The sequence below is a fragment of the Enoplosus armatus genome, chromosome 11, assembly GCF_043641665.1.
Source record: "Enoplosus armatus isolate fEnoArm2 chromosome 11, fEnoArm2.hap1, whole genome shotgun sequence".
Taxonomy (NCBI): Eukaryota; Metazoa; Chordata; class Actinopteri; order Centrarchiformes; family Enoplosidae; genus Enoplosus; species Enoplosus armatus.
This window is the reverse complement of record NC_092190.1, coordinates 24787245-24811009: the sequence shown is the minus strand read 5'-3', so window position 1 is coordinate 24811009 and position 23765 is coordinate 24787245. Positions and strand designations below refer to the sequence as shown.

The window sequence follows — 23765 nt, the reverse complement described above, 5'->3', positions numbered from 1 at the left end:
ACAGCTGAGCTGTAATAAAGCTGACGGCAGGACGTCCTGCAGTAAAAGGTCAAACAGAAGTAAAACAGTAAAGTGATGACAGGCGTTCACATGAAAGCACGTCTGTAAAATCACTTTCACATTTATGGAAATGTGTTTTTATTTCTTCTGCTCAGTTCATGAAGCTCTGATTAAAAAGGAAACCAAACCCTCCAATTAAAACACAGGAAACCAGAGGAGTGTAATTAATGTGTGTGTGTGTGTGTGTGTGTGTGTGTGTGTGTGTGTGTGTGTGTGTGTGTGTGTGTGTGTGAGGGGGTTTCCAGCAGCAGACTGTTTGGACTCGTCCATCCGTCATGGTGGATCATCTGACTGAAGACTTTTATTGGATTTTAAAACCACAAAAAACCTTTAATTCAACTTCTGACAGAAACAGTCACAGCCAGGAGCACATATGACTCCACTGTTGCCACTGCGTGTAATACTTCCACAAATACATCTCAGCCTGGTTCACAGGTTGGTAACATGAATAAAAACCCTGCTGGCGTCCTCTACAGGATGATACAGACTGATGATTTTTGAAGACTGAAGACTTTTCTAATCGTGTACGATATTTAAAACAAGCGACAACCTGGATGTATCCAAAAGTTCTTTAAAATGGAAGAAATATGATTTGAGAGGAAGGTGCAGTGGAACCAGGATTTTAGAAATACTGCAGTCACGAGCACAAAGTCCCCCAGAAAAAAATTAAACTCAGTTGGTCTTCGTCTGAATTCGATCTAGAGCCCATTTAGACTCAGTCTTGACCCCTATTTTTGTTTCAAGTTTAGACCCCATTAGAACTTGTCTTGACTCGATCTGAATCACCTTTGAACTCAGTTTTGACTCAGTCTTGATCCCCATGTTTGACTCTGTCTTGATTTGATCTTGAGCCAATTTGAATTTGGTCTTAACTCAACTCCCATTTTTTACTTGGACTCCAAACGGGAGTTGTCCTGTTTGGACTCGTTCTTGACTGGATCTCAAGCCCCTTCGGCGCTGCACGCCTGATTAATCACTGTTACAAAAATTATAAGTTGTTAGATGCAAACAACTTTTTCTGCCATCAGAAAAGGTTTTCGACAATCTGACAAGCACTTCAGAATCAGATCGTGGAGTCTTTAAAATCTGAAGCGTTCATCCTCTGGAGAGCAGGAAGGAGATCAGGACAATCTGAGTCCTGAATATGTCAATGAATATTTGATTTCTTGTGTAAAAGTGGATATTTTTGCCTGCTGGTGGCGCTAGACAAAAGGTCAGGGGGTCACCGAAATAAATAACATTTTTCCTCTGGGAACATGAATATCAACAATACATTCAGTGGAAATCTGACCAGTAGTTGTTGAGATTTTACATCATGGTGTTTGTGTTTATTGTGAAAAAGTAATTCTACCTTTTCAGTCAGCAGAGTCGAGTAAAGTTTTAATGGTGGTTACTCTTCATATCTGAGTTCTCTGAGTTTGTTCCTCTCTGCAGACGGTGGGAGCGACGGACTGGGAGACGTTTCAGATCGACGGCAGGTTCTTTCTGGCCGTCGCCAACAGTCAGAAGGTTTCAGACCACGGTCCGAGTCTCTACAGCATCAACTCCACCGTGTACGAACTCAACACGCTCACACAGACCTTCATCCGCTTCCAGGACATCCTCACACACAGGTGACCAACCTGCTCAGCACACCGGGGGTTTGTAACCTGTATACCTGTCTTAAAGCCAGACCGCACTGTCCCTCCAACATGTTTTCTAATAATATCCTTCAAACGAAAATCAACGGAGCAGTGCTTTGGTGAAAAAATCAAAAATGGCACCTGCATCAAAAGGTAAAATCAGTAGTAAGTACGTGATGTGTCCGGCTGTTAGAAGAAAAGGCACACCTGGTACACTTTAACTCTGTTAAAACAGCTGTTGATTTCCTTTAGATTTCTGGCACCATTTAGGAGTTCAGTGCACTTAAATCCAGATGTTCCCAGCAGTTCCAGTGGAGTTTGGCAGGATTATATATTTGACCAACAGTGAAAAGTCTGGTTTGGGTGAATCTGACTCTTCAGCTTCTGAACTTATGGACACTTCAACTCCTCACAGTGATCACTCCCCAACTATCTCTGGTTCTTCAGCTCCAAAAGAGTTTCAACTGCTTTCATTGCTACATTTAATCTGATCATTTAAGGACTTTCATCCCGTACTATTCAACAGTTCAACTGCTTTCAGCTCTTACATTAGACTTTAAACCCTTCAGAGCTTCATCTTCAACTGACACTTCAACTGCTTTAAGTTCTTCACCTTAAACTGTAACTATCATCATCATCATCATCATCATCTAAAGCGCTTTTATCCAAAGTACTTGTTTTGTCTCTTATTCACAAACACTCACAGTGATGCACAGTGCTGGTCTGAGATATACAAACCTCAGTGACCAGTAGACCCTGCAATCATTTACTGATCGGGATTGAGATCTGAGAGCAAAAACAACACAAAACATTGGAACATTTTAAGAGACTGTGATGTTTTAATATGTTGTTGTTGTTGTTGTTGTTGTGTTCAGCGCGGTGGACTGGGAGTTCTTCACCATCGGAGAGGAGAAGTTCTTGGTCGTGGCCAACTCTCATGACGGCAGCTCGTACTCTCTGAACAGTGTCGTCTACAGGTTCGTACTTCCTGTCAGAGGTTGTCTGTGGCGACTTTGTGTATTTGCAGGTTATTATCTCTGTATCTTCTGTGTTTTCAGGTGGCAGGGTTATGAGGGCTTCGTTCCGGTTCACAGTCTGCCAACGTTCGGCTGCAGAGACTGGGAACACTTCAGCACCGATGAAGGCTTCTTCCTCGTCTACTCCAGCGCCACCTCCAGGCTCAGCAAGGTCTTCAAACTCAGGACCTACTGAATGAAACTCAGACTTCAGACTTCAGTCTCTGTGAGGAGCTTCGACTTCAGAAATACTCAGCAGAAGATTCGACATTTAAACCTTCAAATCTTCTGCAAGACTCAACCACCATCACCTCCAGGCTCAGCAAGGTCCTCAAACTGCAAAATAACTTTTCAGAACTGAGCAAAGTCTTCAGAGTTCGAGATGCTTCACACCTTCAGCCTGTGGAAGAAGTTTCAGGAGTTGAATCCTGCTTAGATATTGTTCCAGATACGTTCTCTTCAGGGCTCTACAACCTCTAAAACTAATGATAATAAACTTGATTTATACATGTAGCACTTAAATAGTTTATTAAAAGTCAAGTCATGATAAGCTCTGCTAATAAGGACGGCGCCCCGAGTGGGCAAAGAAAAACTTTGTACTGAAAGAAAATGTTTTTTTCAATGATCATCATTGATAATCATTAACAACTACACAAAGGTCCAGCACAAAATCCCCTTCAGGTTTACAACCATGAAAACCGGAACCTTTGGTTTGTATTTGTTTGTGGTCTAACCCTAACAATAATATAACTAACATAATAACTATATAATATACATATAAACATAATAACTAACATTATTGACATGTTGCACTTTTCTTCAATAGAAGTGGTTTACAAAAAGTCACGTCAAGCTCTGCTGACGAGGACAGAAGAAAACGTTTGAAATGAGGAAAACCGTTGGGAAGGATCACATCATCACAAACATTAACACAAAGGTCTAGCCCAAAATCCAACAGACAGACACTGAACACCGGGGTGGAGTGGGTCTCACTTTCATCCCTGCAGTGAAACCACCTCGTCAGGAAAAGGTCACTGAAACCACTAAAGTGACACAGCTCCAATAAAAACACTCACCACTCAGAGTATCTGTCAGCTTCCTCCTGACCTCGTGTCATCACCACAGGCTGCTAACAGAAGTATAATGAGAGCTTTAGACCAGGTAGTGGCACAGAAAGTTCATAAGTTGTCCTTTTGAAATGAAGCAGGCTAAAATAAACACAAAGGTTTTAACTTGTTAGCAGCTGCTGTAGTGGAGCTGGTTTCTCTCACAATATGGAAAGTAAACTTAATTTTTACTGAAAGATCGATAAAAGAGAGTTACAGAAGCTAGTGAAGCAGAGGCTGGACAGGAAGTGATGTCATAACTTTTGCTCTCTGTAGCTTGCCAAGCTAGGTTGCTTGCTAACTTAAGACTTTTCGATGTATTTCAGACTTCAATTCATTCTGTAATTTTCTCTCAACGACATATGGACCGATACTCATGAAAGAAAACTAAAGGAAACTGAAAAAAAGTAAGCGCTAGTTAGCAACTTAGCTAGCTCAGTTGCTAACTACATCTAAAACATCTAAATACATCTAAAAGTCTTAGCTAGCTCAGTTGCTAACTGAACAGTAAGTTCAGTTTATTCCAGAGACGTGTTTACAAATGGAGACACACAGCTAATCAGCTACGCTAGCTTCCTCCATGTTGGACTCTCCGGCTCTCCGTCCACTCAGAGCTCGGGTCTGTCAGGTCGGCTTCTTATTGGTCAACAGGGTGAATTTGCTTTTCAAAGTTCTACAGATCTACAGATTGCTGTGATTCTGTTTAAATTAACTGATTAGAGTAATTTTGCAATTATAATTGCTGTTGTGACCACGTCCTCAGAATGGTGCATTTTCAAAGTAAGAGTACACTTTAGTATTACTTTTTAACTAAAGTAAAAATAAAGAATTGATAAGCTATTATGAGAATCAGATCTGCTGCAGAAAAATATTAATTCAAACTTGTTCAGATATTCTGATTTATTGAAGCAGAATGTATGATTGTCATGTGATGCAGCAATTTTCTGTAAAACCAAAGAAAAGCTTTTGTAAAAATATTTTTTTCTCCAGGTCAACTGCTTCTGGTTAAAACTGAATATTAATGGCTCTGTGATAATGTTCATGAATCAGATGTTGTTACACCACTAGAGACGAATGGACTCTCATCTCATATTATTGTATAGCAAAACAGTAATTTATTATATTTGTGTTGTGTTTGCTTATAAATCCTAGATGACTGCAGTACAAAAGACATGTTTTGGAGTAATAATATATTATTGTTCATGATTAATAATTAGTTATCTGAGGCAGAATTTATATTTCAGAATATTAGTTTAGCCAACTATTTGCATCTTTATGTGGTAATAAATTCTCCTTATTATCTGATTACTATGATATTTATCTGATGTTGTTATCTTCTGCTCCAGTTTGGTTTTATTTCTGTTTCCAGCCAGTTTCCTATGATTTTATCCCTATTTATATATCTATACATCATGAGATGAATATTATAGTTTTGTTACGTGTTAATTGCTGCTGGAGATTAAAGATTTACAAAAATAAAATGAGATTTTTCTAAAAACTTTATATTACATTTAAATTTTTGCAGAATATCATCACTGGGAAAATATAAGTGATTAATCATGTGATCACTTGAGAGTTTTTCCTCCTAAACATTAGCATAAGTAGGAGGAAGTCACTTATATCCTTTCAATTAGTTTTTTTAAATTCAAAATATACATTTGAAGTCTTTTTTGTTTGATTTATTTTTGTATTTTACTTATTTCTCCTCGACAGGTGTCGCTGTTTGAATTTAAGAGTTGTTTCCGGTCACGTGATCCCTCAGTTTCCGGGGTGAAAGGTCAGGTTTCCTGGTTTGAATGAGCTAACAGCAACAGGTTGTGTTAGCTGAAGGAGTGAAGCGGACTGTCGCATTTGTAGTTTTAAATGTTTAAATGTTGGTTTTGTGAGTGAAGCTCGTGCAGCAGCTGCAGCGTCCGCAGGTACGAACTTTATTCACTTTATTCACCGTTTGTTTCCCTGCTGTTAGCATGCTAACAGGCTAACTGGACGCTGGAGTTTACATTAGTTCCACTATAAACTGGCTGTTAACGGTAAATGTATCCCTGTCTATAATGTGTCACTTTTCTGTCGCAGTTTGGCGGTCATTAATGCAGCCGTTAGAACCGGTTCTGCCCGGTTCTGGTCGGGTTTTGAACCTGTTTAACAGGTTAGATCTTCTGCTGTCTCTGCAGTTTAACAGCAGGATTAACACTCAATACAAGCTGATTATGTACTGACAGGAACACAACACACTCTGTGAAGACTATGATGGAAAGAGATGAAGGTTCGGTTGACGGGCCGTTTAGAGGAGCAGTGGATAACCGGTGGTGTTTCTGTTATTTTGTCCACCTGGGCTCTGTTCGTCATAGTGGATCACAGAGATACAGACAGAATCCAGTCCGGCCCAGACTTCGTCAGTAGACCTGAAGACGCATGTGTAAGAGGGTCATGTAGTATTTCCCTCTGAGATGTCATGAAGTAGAAAGTACAAGTACCTCAAATCTGTTTGTAAGTACAGTATTTGAGTAAATGTACTACAAAATGAAAAAAGAAACAAAAAGTAAAAACGTAAAACATGCTGGTGGAGAGAATAATCAATAAAGTATTTCTGGTTCTGATTCGGGCATGTTGCATACATTTCACACTTACACCAAAAAGCAGCCTGCCTGCACAAGCAGACAAATACTGCTGACGATAAAACTGCGTTTTCAGAGGGATATCAAATACTGCTGACGATAAAACATAAAACTGCGTTTTCAGAGGGATATCAAATACTGATGAGAGTTTGTTGGCCGGCCGTTCTTCTGCGTTATTCCGTTACGTAAAGCAACATGTTTCCTGAACAAGTGACTTGGGAGTGTTTGGGACATTTCACAGTGTCTCGGGTGGACACAAACATGTCTCTGTCAGGTCTTTACTGACATGTGCTGCGTCTCTGTCCAGGATCCACCTGTCAGCATGGAGTCAAGGCTGCTGATTGAGTGGCAGCAGGAGAAGGCGGGGCTTAAACAGGAAGTGTGTCGCCTGCAGGAGGAGCTGGCAGAGAGTCGAGCAGAGAGAGAGGAGTTGGAGTCCAGGAGCAGAGCTCTCAATGATAGGGTGAGGCGGGGGAGGAGTGGGGGGAGGAGGCTATGTGATCATCAGGATCAATCAAACATTTCATCTCTCTCTCTCCCCAGCTGTGCCAGTCAGTGTCTCCCTCGCTCGCCCTCTCTCTGCGAGTGGAGGGGGAGCAGAGGGAGTGGAAGAGGAGGGTGAGGGAGGGGAGAGAGAGGGAGGCCAGACAGGCTCTGCTCATCCACCGACTGCAGAACAAGGTGAGACCAGAGGGGGGGGGGGGGGGGGGGGGGGTGTGTGTGTGTGTGTGTGTGTGTGTGTGTGTGTGTGTGTGTGTGTGTGTGTGGCTATAAGATGAGTAATAACAGAAGTAGCAAAAGTAACATTAGCTTGTTATCAGCAGCTGTAGTTGAAGAAGTCGCATTAGTCTGCTGAGTATCATTGATACATTATTGATCCACTTAATGGTTCCTTTTTTTTTTTTTTAAACAAGAATTCCTTCAGAATTTATTTATGTAGATAAAACAACATTTAGTTGTTACTGTCTGCAGGTGTTGGAGTACAGAGATCGATGTCAACATCTGGAGCTGCAGCTGCAGGATCAACACACACAGCTGCTCAACACTGAGGTCAGACTCAACTACTACTGCAGTACTACTGCTACTACTGCAGTACTACTTAGTTCAATCTGAAAAGACACAAGTTAACATGAATACAGAAGAGTTCTTTGATAAGGTGTTAACTACTACAGTACCACCTGCAGTACTACACTGTTACTGCAGTAGTCCAGATGTTGGTGTGTGTGTGTGTGTGTGTGTTTGTTTTGTAGCGGAGGGTCAGAGATGAACACAGTAACTCTCTGGAGAGCGCCCTCATCAGACTGGAGGAGGAACAACAGAGGTGTGTATCAGCCCTGTCTGTGTGTGTGTCTCACCTATCTGTGTGTGTCTCACCTGTCTGTCTGTGTCTCACCTGTCTGTGTGTGTGTCTCACCTGTCTGTGTGTCTCACCTGTCTGTTGGTGTGTGTGTCTCACCTGTCTGTCTGTGTCTCACCTGTCAGTGTGTGTGTGTGTGCGTGCATGTGTGTCTCACCTGTCTGTGTTTGTGTGTGTCTTTTCAGGTCAGTCAGTCTGGCTGAGACAAACACTCTCCTTCGGGAGCAGCTCAGCGAATCAGAGCAGGCCAACCAGGCCCTGAGGGAGGACCTCCAAAAGCTGACATCTGATTGGACAAAAGCTGTGGAGGAGGCGGAGCAGAGAGAGGATGATTGGCAGAGACAGAGGGAGGTCTGCAGTTTGGTTTTACTCTTCTAGGATTGTTGTGTGATGATGAGGTGGATCTTCTGACTAAACCAGCTTTAGACTGACTGTGTGTGTGTGTGTGTGTGTGTGTGTGTCCAGTGTCAGTCAGGTCATGTGGGTCAGCAGCAGGCTCGGTTGCTGTCAGTTTGGAGGGCTGTGGTCTCTCTGAGGCGACACTGTCACACCGTCAAAACCGCCGCCGACAGGTACATCAGACTGTGTGTGTGTTGACTACCATGTTACGAGTTGACTAACATGTTACGAGTTGACCAACACGTTACGAGTTGACCAACACGTTACGAGTTGACTAACACGTTACGAGTTGACCAACACGTTCCGAGTTGACTAACACGTTCCGAGTTGACCAACCCGATCCGAGTTGACCAACCCGATCCGAGTTGACCAACACGTTCCGAGTTGACCAACACGTTACTAGTTGACCAACCCGATCCGAGTTGACCAACACGTTCCGAGTTGACTAACATGTTCCGAGTTGACCAACCCGATCCGAGTTGACCAACACGTTCCGAGTTGACTAACATGTTACTAGTTGACCAACCCGATCCGAGTTGACCAACATGTTACTAGTTGACCAACCCAATCCGAGTTGACCAACACATTCCGAGTTGACTAACCCGATCCGAGTTGACCAACATGTTACTAGTTGACCAATCCGAGTTGACTAACATGTTACTAGTTGACCAACCCGATCCGAGTTGACCAACATGTTACTAGTTGACCAACCCAATCCGAGTTGACCAACACATTCCGAGTTGACTAACCCGATCCGAGTTGACCAACATGTTACTAGTTGACCAATCCGAGTTGACTAACATGTTACTAGTTGACCAACACGTTCCGAGTTGACTAACATGTTACTAGTTGACCAACCCGATCCGAGTTGACTAACATGTTACTAATATGTTACTAGTTGACCAACCCGATCCGAGTTGACCAACATGTTACTAGTTGACCAACCCAATCCGAGTTGACCAACACATTCCGAGTTGACTAACCCGATCCGATTTGACCAACATGTTACTAGTTGACCAACCCGATCCGAGTTGACCAACATGTTACTAGTTGACCAACCTGTCTCTGTCTGTAGGGATCTGTGGCAGTTGAGGGCGGAGTTTTCTCGTCTCTCCTCCTCGCTCCTCTCCAGCTGTGACTCTCTCTCCTCCTCCCTGAGGCTCAGCGCTCCTCCCATCAAACCCTTCTCCTCTCTGCCTCCCCCTCTCCTCCCTTCTGACCTCCCTCCCTCTTCCTCCTGTTCTCCTCTGTCCTCCACCCTGGTCCTCCCTCCTGCGGACTCCTCACCAGCTGTTCCTCCTGCCATCTCCTCCTCCACCCTGGGAACTTTCACTTTGGGAGAGCTGGAGAACAAAGAGGAGGAGGCCGAGGAGGAGAAGGAGCGAGAGATGTCAGAGTTGAAGCTTCTTCATGAGACTGAAGTGTTACAGCTGAATGAACGGTAAATCATTCTTCTTCTTCTCTGATCTTCATGCTTTTAGTTAGCATTAGCTTCATGCTTGCATCAGGGACCGAGTGATGCAACACGCTGCGTTCCACAGATGTAAAAAATCGATCTTTTTTATTTCACACATTCTTCTTCTTTGTCAAAATCTGACACCTACATTACCCACAATGCAGTTGCGGGCAGTTTTTATGCCTCTGCACGGGCGACTGGAGGCATTATGTTTTCGGGTTGTCCGATGTCCCATTCGTGGGACAAAAGTCAAAGGTCACTCAGGAACAGAATTCAATTTTAAATTCGATTCATTTCAATTTTAATTATATAATCAAATCACATAAAGTGATCTGATGACACTTTACAAACAGAGCAGGTCTAGACCGACTATTTATACTGTTACTACAGAGACCAACAGGTCCCACCACGAGAAGCACTATGGAGACAGTGGCAGAAACCTCGAGCAGGGGGGGGCGGTCATCTGCGAGGAGATTGTGACCAATAGGTGATGCTTCTGAATCATAGGTCAAAGGTCACTGTGACCTCAAAATAGGTTTCAGTCATAATTTAAGAATGAATTAATTAGGCGAACACATGTTGACTGTGGCGACACAATGAGTCAACATAACTGTCTCGCTGTGTCTCTCTGTCTCTGTCTCCCTGTCTCTCTCTCTATCACCCTGTCTCTCTCTCTGTCTCTGTGTCTCTCTGTCTCCCTGTCTCTGTCTCTCTCAGGATTGCGGAGCTCTCTCGCTCGCTGCAGGCGGAGGACGGTCAGAGGGAGGAGAGAGAGCGAGAGGTAGAGAGACATGGAGACACAGAGAGGAGCCTGCAGTCTGTCAGTCAGGCTGTGATCAAACTGGTGAGTCAGGATCATTAAAGATGGAGGGAGACCTGCTGAGGTCTCAGAGGTCAGAGGTCACTGTGTGTGTTGTCTTCAGTCCAGAGTCCTGAACAGCAGCAGCGGCAGCCGGTCTCTGTGCGTCTCCTCAGACAGCGTCCTCAGTCTGGATCTGTCCTCCCTGCTGTCTGTCCTGTCTCACACTGAGAGCGCCCTGCAGTGGAGACACGAGGAACTGCAGGTCAGTGACACTCAGGAACAGGAACTTCTACTGCAGGTCAGAGGTCAAGGAGGGGTTAATCTGATATCTGTGTGTGTGTGTGTCAGGGGGCGGGGCTATCTCTGCGGCGGCTCAGCGAGGAGAACTCAGCTCTGCAGCGCCGACTGAAACAGCTGGAGGACGACAACCAGCAGCTGCACGCACACACACAACACACACAGCTGGAGCTCACACACACTCTGAACACACTGAGCAGGTACACACACACACACACACTCATCCATTGATTCTGGAATTACCATTCATTTAGTGTTCATACCAAAACTTTAATAAATGTTTTGACAAAATACTGGATTCACTGAACAGATAAGAAGTAGAGAGCTGAGGAGTTACAACTAAAGATCATTCTGTTGAACAGTAAGTGAATGAATATACAGGATTCAAGTGTTCAAAGCTTTTGTCATAAACTCAAAGTCTTTGTTCTGTAAAAAGCAGAGTGGATTCTCTCGAGTCTAAAAGATGAAGACGAAAATCAGAAAAAATACATTCAAAGGGGAAATTTACTTTGTGCCTAAATCCTTCAGAATAAAAGCACAGTCACCCTGAATGTAAAAATGGACATAAAGATTAAAAAAACTGCACATATGACAAACATTCTGACATGTAGCTTGTGAATTAACAATCAAAGATGGGTTGTTATGGTGTTTGATTCAGACACTTCAGTTTGTCACAAGGAAACACATCACCTCAGTCTACTGAAACCTCCAGCAGTCACAACGTAAGTAAATGATCCCAAACGGTGAATCCAGATCTGCTGTAGTTCTCATTCACACAAAAAGCATGTTTCCTCTCTGTGTCAGTTTGTGTCACACAGAGAGTGAATCTGTGTCTGCTACCTTTGAACACACGTTCAGATTTCAGATTTATATTTTAACATTTCAAACTGAAACAGGTCTGTCGGTTTTAATTTACAGCGAAACGTGTGGGTGGTTATACGTATGTATGTATATGTCTCTCAGGGAGCGTGAGGCGTCGTCCTCGCTGCATCTGCAGGTGGAGGAGGTGCAGAGGAGGGAGGAGGAGGTGAAGAGAGAGAGCGACAGGCTGAGGAGGGAGAGAGACAGACAGGAGGAGAGAAACAGACAGCTGGAGGCAGAAACACACAGACGGTATTTTACTCTGTTCTTAAGGCAGCAGATTGCAGACCCCCCCAGGTCTAAACGTCTACGTTTGAAAGACAAAGGTCTTAAACATTCTTGTCGTAAGCAGAAATGTTCATTATAAAACGTTTTTGTATCTGATCTTAAATCCTCAGTACTGTTGTTCCAGACCTCTGAACTTACATGCAGTTATAAAGATTAGTTTGTTTGTACACACGCACACGCACACACACGCACACACACGCACACACACACACACACACACACACACACACACACACAGTAGTGACGTGTAAGTATGAAAGATGTCATAAGAGTTGAGGACGACGTTTCCCGGTCGTGTTGATGAACAGATGTCGGAGTCGTGCTGCTGTTTAATCCATCAGATGCTGGACTGGTTTTGTTTCAGAGTTGAGACTGAACTGTTGGAGAACGTCCAGCTGACTGAGAGAGAAACTGTCCACCGTATGGAGATCCACACTCTGAAGGTGATGAACATGCTGTAGTTTCTGTCATTCAGTGACAGAAACATTCTTCCATTTATGCATTTTCTGCCTCATTTTCCTGTGAAACCGATAAAACAGAGTCTGTCTGTCTGTCTTTCCATCTGTCCCTGTCTGCTCTGTCTTCCTGTAGGGGGCGTTAGAGAGACAGCAGTTGGACAGACAGAGAGCAGAGGATGAAGCTGCTGACACCAGAGACGCCCTGCAGAAGGTACATTTACTACTTCATAGAGTAATATGTGCAATATCTGCATTCAAAATCTATTAGCATCAAAGTAACGTCTTTGCGTCTGTCATCAGTTTGTTTTCATCACGTTGTGAGTTCATGATGTTACAAACGTCTTGCTGTGTGTCTGTGCGTATATGATGATTCACTCTCCCCCCTCCAGTCCAGGGAGAGTGTGTTGCGTCTCTCGTCCTCTGAGTGTGTGTTGAAGCGGGAGGTGGAGGAGGGACGGGACGCTCTGGACAAGATGGCCGCCCTGAACTCGGCTCTGGCCTCAGACAAGAGAGAGCTGAACAAACAGCTGCTGCAGGTACCGCTGCTCGCTCTCCCTCTCTCTCTCTCTCTCAAACGCTCCTGTTCGTCATCACTTTACTCTCTTCATGTGTGTGTTTCCAGCTGGAGAGTGAGCTGTCAGACAGCCAATCACAGTTGCAGGCTCTGAGGTCAGAGGCCAGCTCTCTGCAGAGAGAGGTCAAGACCCTGAACCTGGACTGCAGCCAGCTCAGGTGGGTCTGGTTTCACGACACAACGTTTGTACCTTTTAATCCTTTTCATCTCAAATATGAACCCTTTAAAACACGTTCTTTTCTGTTTTGTGGTGTAGAATGCAGAGAGAGGCGGAGGCCGACACCGTCCGTCAGATGAGAGACAGAGAGGGAGAGATGGAGAGAATAGTGGAGGAGAGGGAGAGACAGCTGGTCTCCCTGATGGAGGAGAGAGAGAGGGATGGAGGACAGCTGGAGGAGGTAAAGAGGAGGAGGTGACGGTCATGTGACAGTGATGATCATACCTGTATGATGTATCATTTATGATGTGTGTGGTCCTCAGCTGTCCTCCCAGCATGCCTCGGTGCGTGGGGAGCTGAAGGAGGCGCAGGAGCAGCTGCGGCAGGTGGTGGAGGAGGTGAGGAGGAGAGACAGGCAGCAGGAGGAGCAGCAGAGAGAGAGCAGGAGGCTGCAGGAGGAGCAGGACAGTCTGCAGAGACTCAGGGAGCAGCTGGAGGACGAGCTGCAGGAGCTCAGGTAGAGAACACACCTGATGATAGAGCACAGTATGAGTTTATACAGGCCGCATGTACTCTGTGCTCTCTCTCTCCTCCTGCAGGTCTCTGTCAGTGTCTCTCCACCAGCAGCTCAGTCAGCAGCAGAAGCAGCTGTCACAGTCGGAGGTGGACAGGTGTCAGCTGCACACACACCTGCACACTCTGCAGCAGGCCAAAGAGACGCTGCACGGTGAGAGACTGAAGGTGGCGCTAAACACACACGGATCACATCTGTCGCTCCAGTCCAGGTTTATAAAGTCTGATCTTAGATCTGCCTCAGGGGTCTAAACAGCAGACGACTCCTCCTGTCCTCACAGGAGAAACTTCCAAAAACACCTTTAAAAGCAGCAGTAGCAGTAGTAGTGGTAGTATCTGTGTGTATTACTGCAGTTTTACCCGTGTTTTCTGTCTGAAGGGGAGATCCAGTGTCTGAGAGGAGAGCTGCAGAGAGCGACGGCCGGGAGAGAAGACGAGAGGGAGAGGAGAGAGAGGAGTGAGGAGGAGAGGGTGACGCTGAGGGAGGAGACTGAGAGGCTGATGAAGGAGGCGGAGGAGCTGAGGAGGAGGAGGGAAGAGGAGGAGGAAGAGGAGAAGAAGGAGGAGAGGGAGGCCTGGCAGAGAGAGCGGGAGGCTCTGAGCGAGGAGCTGGGGACAAGGGACGGAGAGGTGGAGGCGCTGAGGAGGCGCATAGAGGGACTGACGGAGGAGGAGGAGGAGAGACAAAGAGAGGTGGAGAAACTGAGGGAGGAGGTGACCGAGAAGGAGGCACAAATCAGCCACATGATAGACAGAATACAGCGGGCGGAGGGAGAGAGGGAGAGACTGGAAGAGGAGGTGAACAGGACCCAGGTCAGGTTTAAAGAGGAGGAGGTGAAGAGGGACGGAGAGATAGAGGCGCTCTGCGACCGGATAGAGAGATTAGAAGGAGAAAAGGAGGAGGTGGAGCAACTGAGGAGTGAAGCAGTAGAGGTGGAGAGATGGAAGAGGAGGGTGGAGGAGGTGGAGGGAGAGATTAACAGACTGAGAAAAGAAACCTCCAAACTAGAGCAGGGCAGAGAGGAGGAGAGGAGAGAGAAGGAGAGACTGCGAGACGAAAAGGAGGACGTGGAGGGGGGGCTGTTGGAGAAGGTGGGGGAGGTGGAGCTGCTGAAGGTGAGGCTGAACGTGGCCAAGGAGGAGTGTGAGGAGATGAAGGAGGAGGTGGAACGGAAGGAGCGCAGCCTGGAACGACAGATGAGCGCTGTGAGGGAGAGGGAGGAGGAGGTGGAGGACCTGAAGGAGCGCCTGATGCTGGCAGAGGAGCGGGAGGAGGAGGGAGCACGGGAGTGTCAGGAGGCGAATGACAAACTGAAGCAGAAGGAGGCAAGGGAGGAGCAGTTGGAGGCACTGCTGAAAGAAACCCAGGCACTCCTGGAGAAAGAAACGAGGGTGGGAGGAGAAAAAGACAACAAGATCTCCTCCCAGGCCAGGGAGCTGCAGGAGGCCCGGGCCAAGAATGAGGGAGCGAAGAGGAGAGTCAGAGAGAGGGAGGAGGCTCGCGACAGGCTGGAGCAGGAGATGAAGGAGTGGAGGGAGAAGGCAGAGCGGAGCACAAAGGAGGCGGCAAAACTCAACCATATCCTGAAGGATCGAGAGGAGGAGGTGCAGCAGTTGAGAGCCACGCTGGAGGAGAGGGAGGAGGAGGGGAGAGAGAGGGAGGCACTGAGGAGAACGGAGGTGGAGAGGAGGAGGAGGATGGACAACAAGCTGACAGAGGTGGAGGAGGAGAAGGGGAGATTGGAGGAGAAAGTAAGGGAGGTGGAGGAGGAACGGGAGGAAGAGAGGGAGGCACTGAGGAGAGCAAGGGAGGAGAGGAGGAGGTTAGAGGACAGGTGGGAGGAGATGAAAAAGGAGGCGCAGGAGCAAAGAGAGGAGCTGAGGAGGACAGAGGAGGAGAAGACGAGGCTAGAAAACAAACTGAAGGAGACAGAGGAGGGGAGGAAGGGAGATGAGGAGGTTCTGAGGAGGGTGAGGGAGGAGAAGAGGAGGTTGGAGAAAGAAATGGAGGGACAGGGGGAGGTGCTGAGGAGTAAAGAGGAGGAGAAGAGGAGGCTGGAGGATGAACTGAGGGAGGCAAAAGAGGAGCGAGGGAGACTGGTGGAGGCTGAGAGAGGTCAGTACCTCCTGGTGGAGGAGAGAGGGAGGTCCAGAGTGAGAGAGCTGGAGGAGGAGAAGGCAGGACTGTCTGTGGAGCTGAGGAGGAAGGAGAGGGAGGTGAAAGCTCTCAGAGAGGATGTGCAGAGGGAGCAGGATAAGGCACAGGAGGAGCTGAATAGGAGGAGAGTGGAGGTAGTAAGGGAACAAAGGGAGCAGGAGGAAATGGAGGAGAAGCTGAGGAGGACTGAGAAGGAGGTGACAGCTCTCAGAGGGGAGTTGAAAAGGGAACAAAGGGAGAAGAAGGAGGCACAGGAGGAAAGGAGACAGAAGGAGGAGATACAGGAGGAGCTGAGGAGGACCAAGAATGAGCTGACAGTCATCACAGAGGAGGCACAAAGGGAAGAAAAGGAGAAGGAGCAGGAACAAGAGAAGTTAATGAGGACAGAGAAGGAGGTGACGGCTCTCAGAGAGGAGTTGAAAAGGGAACAAAGGGAGAAGAAGGAGGCACAGGAGGAGATGACAGTCCTCAAGGACAAGGTACAGGAGGTAAGGAGGAGCAAGGAGGCTCAGGAGGAAAGGAGACAGAGGGAGGAGATACAGGAGGAGCTGAGGAGGACCAAGAATGAGCTGACAGTCATCACAGAGGAGGCACAAAGGGAAGAGAAGGAGAAGGAGCAGGTACAAGAGAAGTTAATGAGGACGGAGAAGGAGGTCACGGCTCTCAGAGAGGAGGTGCAGAAGGAGAGAAGGAGGAGGGAGGAGGCCCAGGAGGAGTTGAGAGGAGTGCAGCAGAGCGTGGAGGTGATGGCGGTGAGCCTGAGCGCCCTGCAGAGTCAGGTACACAGTTTATATATAAATATACAGATATTAATATTCATATATACACTTTGTTTTTAACAACCACCACAAACCACGCCCACGTCCCCATGGCGACCACCGTTGAGGCTGTCGTCATGGGGACGTGGCCGTGGGTTGATTTTAATCTCTACAGTGGCCGCATTAGGACATGTCAGACATGCTAACATGCTAGCAGCACAAACACTGCATGAAACCCATTGTATTTTAGCATGTTAGCTTGTTAGCATGTGGGCTCCGTCTGTGTTTCAGGTGTGTGACCTGAGTCAGAGCAGAGAACGAGCGAGGCAGGAGGTGAAGGAGAAGGAGGAGGAGAAGCAGCAGATGAGGGAGGGTCTGAAGGCCGCGATGGAGGAGATGAGCAAGCTGAAACTCCTCCTGCAGGTACAGCGCCTCCTGCTGGGCCCACTGACACCAGCTCTGTTGCTTCGTGCCGTCACTCTTCAGTCAGCAGCAGGGGAAGTTCAGATCAAATAAACTGAAACTAACTCATTTAAGAGCAGTTTCATAATACAATAATAACAAGTTTATGTATATGGTACTGTAGAGCTTTGCAAAGACATAAAAACAAGAGAAATGACCCGATAAATAAATGAAAGTAGAACTGATCCAGCAATAATGACAATCCAGGTATGAATTACTAAAACACAGTAAAAACAAGTAAAGTAAAAGCAGAATAACCGATTCAAGAGAAAGCAATTCTGAAAAAGAGTTTTTAAAAGAGGAGACAGAGCCTGATGTCCTCCTGCAGGTCCTAGGAATCACTAACAGACCTCTGGGGAGGATCTCAGGCTGCGTTCAGGCTCGTGAGGGGTTAGTAAGAGCTTGATATCATCAGGGGCGAACCCCAAATGAGCTTTAAATGCAATAATTCCAAAGTAAAAGTCAATCGTAAAGCGTGCAGGTGGCCGGTGTAGAGACGCTGAAACAGGAGTTAAGTGGACTCGTCTGTTGGATTTTGTGAGTCGTCTTGCAGTATTTTGAACTAGTTGACGTTTGGAGAAGTTGCAGAGTGAGAGGTCAGATGTAGAGAGTCAAAGATCAGATCAGATACATGTAGTGGAGGAGAAGTAGAAAGTGGCATCAAATGGAAATACTCAAGTAAAGAACAAGTACCTCAAAATTGTACTTAAGTACAGTTCTAAATGTAAATGTACTTCGTTACCTTCCACCTCTGCTGATCAAGTAAAATACAGCCACAGCCAAAATGCTTATCTTTAGAGATCCGTTCCACAAGTGAGCAGAACAACAAAGGAGATGCATCATGTTTGAGGTATTCTACAGAGTCAGGCTAGCAGTTCCCCTCGGTTTCCAGTCTTTATGCTAAGCTTTCTGTTGTTCAGGAGAGCCACGCAGAGGGGGAGCACCTGAGGAGCGCTCTGAAGGAGAAGAGGGAGGAGGTGGAGAGGTTCAGAGAGGAGAAGCTGCGGACTGTCAGGGAGGAGGGGCTACGAGAGAGGGAGGAGGTGGAGGAGCTGGAGGAGCTGAGAGCCAGAGCCAAGGCCCTGGAGAGGAGGAGGAGGGAGGTGATGGAAGAGCTGGAGGAGGCTCGACAGGCAAAGGAGAAGGCAGAGGAGAAGAGGAGGGAGGCGGAGGAGTGGTGGAGGAGCAGAGTGGAAGAGATGGAGGAGGAGCAGGAGGTGAAACTGAAAGCTCTGTCAAGAGAAATCCAGACGCTGAAGGAGAGAGAGGAGGAGACTGAGAGGGAGTGGAGGTCCAGGGTGGAGGAGAGCCAGGTCGAGCTGAGTCGGGTCGGAGCCACGGCGGCCATGTTGGAGGAACAGAAAAGAGAGGAGACAGACGGACAGAGGAGGAGGAGAGACCAAGAGACAGATGATAAGGAGAGAGGAGGAGAGGTGAGTGGGAGGAGGTCTTTCTGTCCTTTCCTAGAAAGTTTTATAGAAAATACTTTTCATGGAAAGAGGAGACGCTATAAAAGTCATGACATTAAAATGTTTGATTGTTTATCATTTCCTGAGGAGCAGCAGCAGCAGGAGGAGGAGGGGGAGGAGCAGCAGCAGATCTCCTCTCTGCTGCAGGAGAAAGAGGAGATCGGGAGGCTGCTGAGGCAAAGAGAAGCGGAGGTAAAAATCCAGCAACACTAAGTCTGGACTTTTACTCACACCAGGAGGTGACTCGTATGTTTCTTCTGTAACTCCTGTTTTAAAGTCTAAAACGGCGTCTCAGGAGTCGCTCACACAACACAAAGACACTTTTTTACCAGCTGACACTAAAAGTGGTGACTTCAGTCACATGTCGATGTGGTTCACCTGATGAATGAAAGGGCCCTCTTCAAACCCTGTTCGAACACCGGGCTGCACGTTACAAGATGTCTGATCACAGATCAGGCAGGTTTTTCTCTCTTTCTATCCTCCAACAGAAATAAAGCCTCACTACTGAGTTAGAAACTAACAGAAAACACTAAATATGTCACAAAAACCACATGAAACAAAAATGGAAATGAGATCAAAAAAAACAATTCAGATAATTTTACATTGTTCATAATTTTAGATCATTGTAAAAGCAAACTAATATGGCACCTCAAAAGCAACACAAGAGCAGTGTGAAAACGTGACGCTGACTCATCTACATCCTGTTATAATCCTAAACAGCCGCAGCCAGAGATGGAGACCATTTTCAAGTTCTCAAATCTATTAGCAACAATAACTGCAGTGAAGCACCAGAGTGGTATTAGATGTTTTTATAATGATTAAATAAATAAATACATAGTTGGTGTTGCTGTTGTTGGTTGTTGTGAAGGTGTACACTCTGACTCAGAGGACGGAGGAGCTGGAGACAGACAGGGATCGTGTCCGATTGGCTCTGGAGCAAACGGAGGCAGCTTTGATTGGCTACAGGGAGAGAACCCACCAACAGGAACAGAGCCTGTGGGCGGGGTCTAATCCAGACGAGGTCAGTGTGTCTCTGATTGGCTGGTTAGTTTGTCAATTCATTTTCACTCACATATAAACACAGCAGCGGCAAAAGGCAGATTATGACTGTTTATGTTATGATTTTCACATCTGGACATCCTGAGCGCCTCACTGAAGTGTGTGTGTGTGTGTGTGTGTGTGTGTGTGTGTGTGTGTGTGTGTGTGTGTGTGTGTGTGTGTGTGTGTGTGTGTGTGTGTGTGTGTGTGTGTGTGTGTGTGTGTGTGTGTGTGTGTGAGCAGGGTGTGGGGGACAGACTGGTGGTCCTGCAGCGTCTCGTTGCTGAACTGGAGCTGGAACAGAAACGACTGAATAAGAAAAACTCTCATCTGGAAAATCAGAAAGAAAAACTGAAGAGAGACAGAAACACACTGAGAGACACACTGAAACAGGTACACACACTGAGAGACACACTGGGACAGGTACACATACACAGACAGGTACACACACTGAGAGACACACTGGGACAGGTACACATACACAGACAGGTACACACACTGAGAGACACACTGGGACAGGTACACACACACTGAGACACACTGGGACAGGTACACACACATTGAGACAGGTACACACACACTGAGAGACACACAGACAGGTACACACACATACACTGAGACAGGTACACACACACTGAGAGACACACTGGGACAGGTACACACACTGAGAGACACACTGAAACAGGTACACACACTGAGAGACACACTGGGACAGGTACACACACTGAGAGACACACTGAAACAGGTACACACACTGAGAGACACACTGGGACAGGTACACACACACAGACAGGTACACACACTGAGAGACGCACAGAGACGGGTACAAACACACTGAGACACACTGAAACAGGTACACACACTGAGAGACACACTGAAACAGGTACACACACTGAGAGACACACTGGGACAGGTACACACACTGAGACATGTACACACACTGACAGACACACAGAGACGGGTACAAACACACTGAGACACACTGAGACAGGTACACACACACTGAGACAGGTACACACACACTGAGAGACACACTGAGACAGGTACACACACACACACACACTGAGACAGGTACACGCACACTGAGACAGGTACACACGCACACTGAGACAGGTACACACACACACTGAGACAGGTACACACACACACTGAGACAGGTACACACACTGAGAGACACACAGAGACGGGTACAAACACACTGAGACACACTGAGACAGGTACACACACACACACTGAGACACACTGAGACAGGTACACACACACTGAGGCACACTGAGACAGGTACACACACACTGAGACAGGTACAAACACACTGAGACAGGTACACACACACTGAGACAGGTACACACACACTGAGACAGGTACAAACACACTGAGACAGGTACACACACACTGAGACAGGTACACACACACTGAGAGACACACTGAGACAGGTACACACACACACACACACACACTGAGACACACTGAGACAGGTACACACACACTGAGACAGGTACACACACACTGAGACACACTGAGACAGGTACACACACACTGAGACAGGTACACACACACTGAGTTGTGTTTGATGTTTGTGTGTTTCAGGTGGAGGCGGAGCGTTCCAGGTTCAGACAGCAGCAGACTGACAGCAGCAGATCTCAGGTGAGACACACACAGGTACACCAGTGTGTGTGTGTGTGTGTGTGTGTGTGTGTGTGTGTGTGTGTGTGTGTGTGTGTGTGTGTGTGTGTGTGTAAAGCGCTTTTGTTTTTTCAGGAGTCTGCAGACACCACCGAAGAAGAACGCCTGAAGAGCAGAGTGAGGGAGCTGGAGGACCAGGTGAGAGCACCACAGAAGAAGTTTTAGATGTTTGGAGTTGTCTGGTGGATGCTGATGATGTCACTGTCTCCTCCCCTCAGGTGAGTCAGCTCCGCCTCTCATTGGCTGTGGATCAGCAGCAGAGGGCGGAGTTTATCCAGCAGTCCTCCAAAAACAGCCAGTGGCTGCTCTCTCTGAGACACGACCTCACCGATTCGCTAGCCGCCGTCACACGTCGTCCCATCCCGTCCGTCCTGGAGTCTGAGACGCAGCGATTGGACCGCAGCCTGAGAGAGGAGGAGCTTAGGATGTCCCTCAGCCAATTGTGATGCTTGAAAAATAGAAACTCTTAACTGAAGCTTTTGACCAAAAACCTTAAACAGGCTCAAAGACAATCTGTCGCCATGGAAACAGCTCAAGTTTTTTTTCTTCTGATTGGCTGTTTACAGCCATCAAGTCACATTATCGAGTCAGATCAAATCCTAATGCACGCTGCGTTCAGGAACCACTGGGACAGTCGGTACAAACAGAATTGATTGATTTATTGATCACAGGGTTGGTGATCAAAGGTCGTACTGTGAACCCATCTCTCGGTCCAACTGGTTTCAGAATCTTGCAGGACTTTTACTTGCAATGATGTGTTTTTAATGTGGTATATAAAACATGTTTACTGAGTTATTTATTGTTTTGTATTTATATTCTATATTTAAATTTCTGTCAGACCCCTGAGCCACGACACACTAAGTTTCCCACGATGCTCCAGTCTGAGCTGTGAGTCTGGCTCATGTGAAGGTCAGAGGTCAGCTGTGTGTTTGTGTTAAGTTCAATTAAAACCAAAGTTTTGAATTTTAATTTGATTATTGTTCTCTCTTCTTAGTCGCCATCACAGTCTCCTCTGCAGCCTGTAGGAGGCGCCGACAGCACTTTGGTTTGATCCTGTGTGTCATGTTTGCATCTGAAGGAGGAGGAGGAAGAAAATGCATTTGTAATCCCGTCACTCTTACTTCGAGTCTCCAGAGACTCTAAGGTTTTGAAAGAAAAACATTAGAAAACAAAGTTTTTTTTATTCTAGATACTGTAGATATTCTAAATATATCAGATTTTAAGTTGAATGACGCAGTTCAGTACGTACAACAGTACATGAACGCATCACCGTTCACACACAGTTCAGTACGTGAACGCATCACTGTTCACACGCAGTTCAGTACGTACAACAGTACGGGAACGCATCACACAGTTCAGTACATACAACAGTACGTGAACGCATCACACAGTGCAGTACGTACAACAGTACGTGAACGCATCACCGTTCACACGCAGTTCAGTACGTGAACGCATCACTGTTCACACGCAGTTCAGTACGTACAACAGTACGTGAACGCATCACACAGTTCAGTACGTGAACGCATCACACAGTTCAGTACGTGAACGCATCACACAGTTCAGTACGTGAACGCATCACCGTTCACACGCAGTTCAGTACGTGTCGTTCAGGTTCTGACTTCAGGTCAGTGGTTCAGTGTATTTGTGGTCTCTGGCGTTCAGTTCAGTAAAAACTTGTTTAAACTCAGTACGTCAGGTTAACTTCTCAGCAGCATGTTATTAACGACAGTTACCTCAGAGTCTGTGTTGTAGCCAGAAGCAGTTGCACAACAAACAATGCATGTGTGCGCGCACACACACACACACACACACTCTGTTGTTTAGACGTCTCATGTAAACAGCCCATTAGCTGCTCCTGATGACTGAAACCTTTCACACCTGCCTCCATTAGCGTCACATGAAGACAATCAGAGGTGTGAAGAGCTAACGAGCTCCAACAGAAACATGATGCAATTGTTGCGTTAGAGACAAATGATTCATCATAATGTGTTTTTTTAACAAATCATTTCTGTTTTGACCTTCAAACAATTCAACCTCAACACATGATGTAAAGTTCAGTTCACCCAAATCACACATTCTCATTTAGCATCAGTGCTATTACACCATTCATGTATTTTTGGTTTGATTTGCTGTGATTTTGTCCTGATGCATCACCACGCTGCTCTGAAGCAGAATCCTGCTACTTGTCCTGAACTCTGGAGAGCAAATAGCAGTCTGGCTACAAGGCTCCAACACCAGAAACCTGTTCTGGACTGTCACATTTCAATAACTATAACAGACCACAAAAGGAAATCCAGCAGTGCTGCGATGTCTACATCTCTCCCAGATGAACACCTTCCCGGCTGCCTCAAGGTGAGCTCTCAAGGTGTGTGCAGATCAGCTGGCACATGTCCTCTCACTGCTCCAAGTCTGTAGTCCCCACATGTTTCAAAGCCCACCATTGTCCCTGTCCCCAAAAAAAGACCAAAGGCCCCTGCCTGAACGACTACCGCCCAGTAGCTCTCACCTTTACCACCATGTGCTTTCGGTTAGTCAAAACCTTCATCACCTCCTCTT

At 46.5% G+C, this 23765-nt stretch overlaps 2 protein-coding genes across 2 annotated transcripts in view; both read left to right on the top strand.

The window, feature by feature from the left end:
- Positions 1 to 2894, top strand: part of LOC139292629 (thrombospondin-type laminin G domain and EAR repeat-containing protein-like) — an 18538-nt gene extending 15644 nt beyond the window's left edge. The window contains exons 13-15 of the mRNA XM_070914991.1: positions 1495 to 1673; positions 2558 to 2659; positions 2741 to 2894. Coding sequence (XP_070771092.1) covers positions 1495 to 1673; positions 2558 to 2659; positions 2741 to 2894 — 435 coding nt within the window. The remainder of the gene's footprint in view (positions 1 to 1494; positions 1674 to 2557; positions 2660 to 2740) is intronic.
- Positions 2895 to 6741: 3847 nt separating this feature from the next.
- LOC139292198 (centrosome-associated protein CEP250) lies at positions 6742 to 22178 on the top strand. Its single transcript, XM_070914415.1, has 27 exons — positions 6742 to 6882; positions 6963 to 7100; positions 7392 to 7469; positions 7670 to 7740; positions 7962 to 8127; positions 8242 to 8348; positions 9251 to 9616; positions 10349 to 10475; positions 10555 to 10695; positions 10782 to 10930; positions 11694 to 11843; positions 12244 to 12322; positions 12471 to 12548; positions 12727 to 12873; positions 12960 to 13069; positions 13168 to 13309; positions 13392 to 13585; positions 13668 to 13795; positions 14021 to 16578; positions 16849 to 16980; positions 17940 to 18452; positions 18576 to 18680; positions 19357 to 19509; positions 19770 to 19919; positions 21114 to 21170; positions 21285 to 21347; positions 21428 to 22178. The coding sequence occupies exons 1-27, from the start codon at positions 6742 to 6744 to the stop codon at positions 21653 to 21655; spliced, it is 6471 nt and encodes a 2156-aa protein (XP_070770516.1). The 3' UTR covers positions 21656 to 22178.
- The last annotated feature ends 1587 nt before the right edge of the window (positions 22179 to 23765 follow it).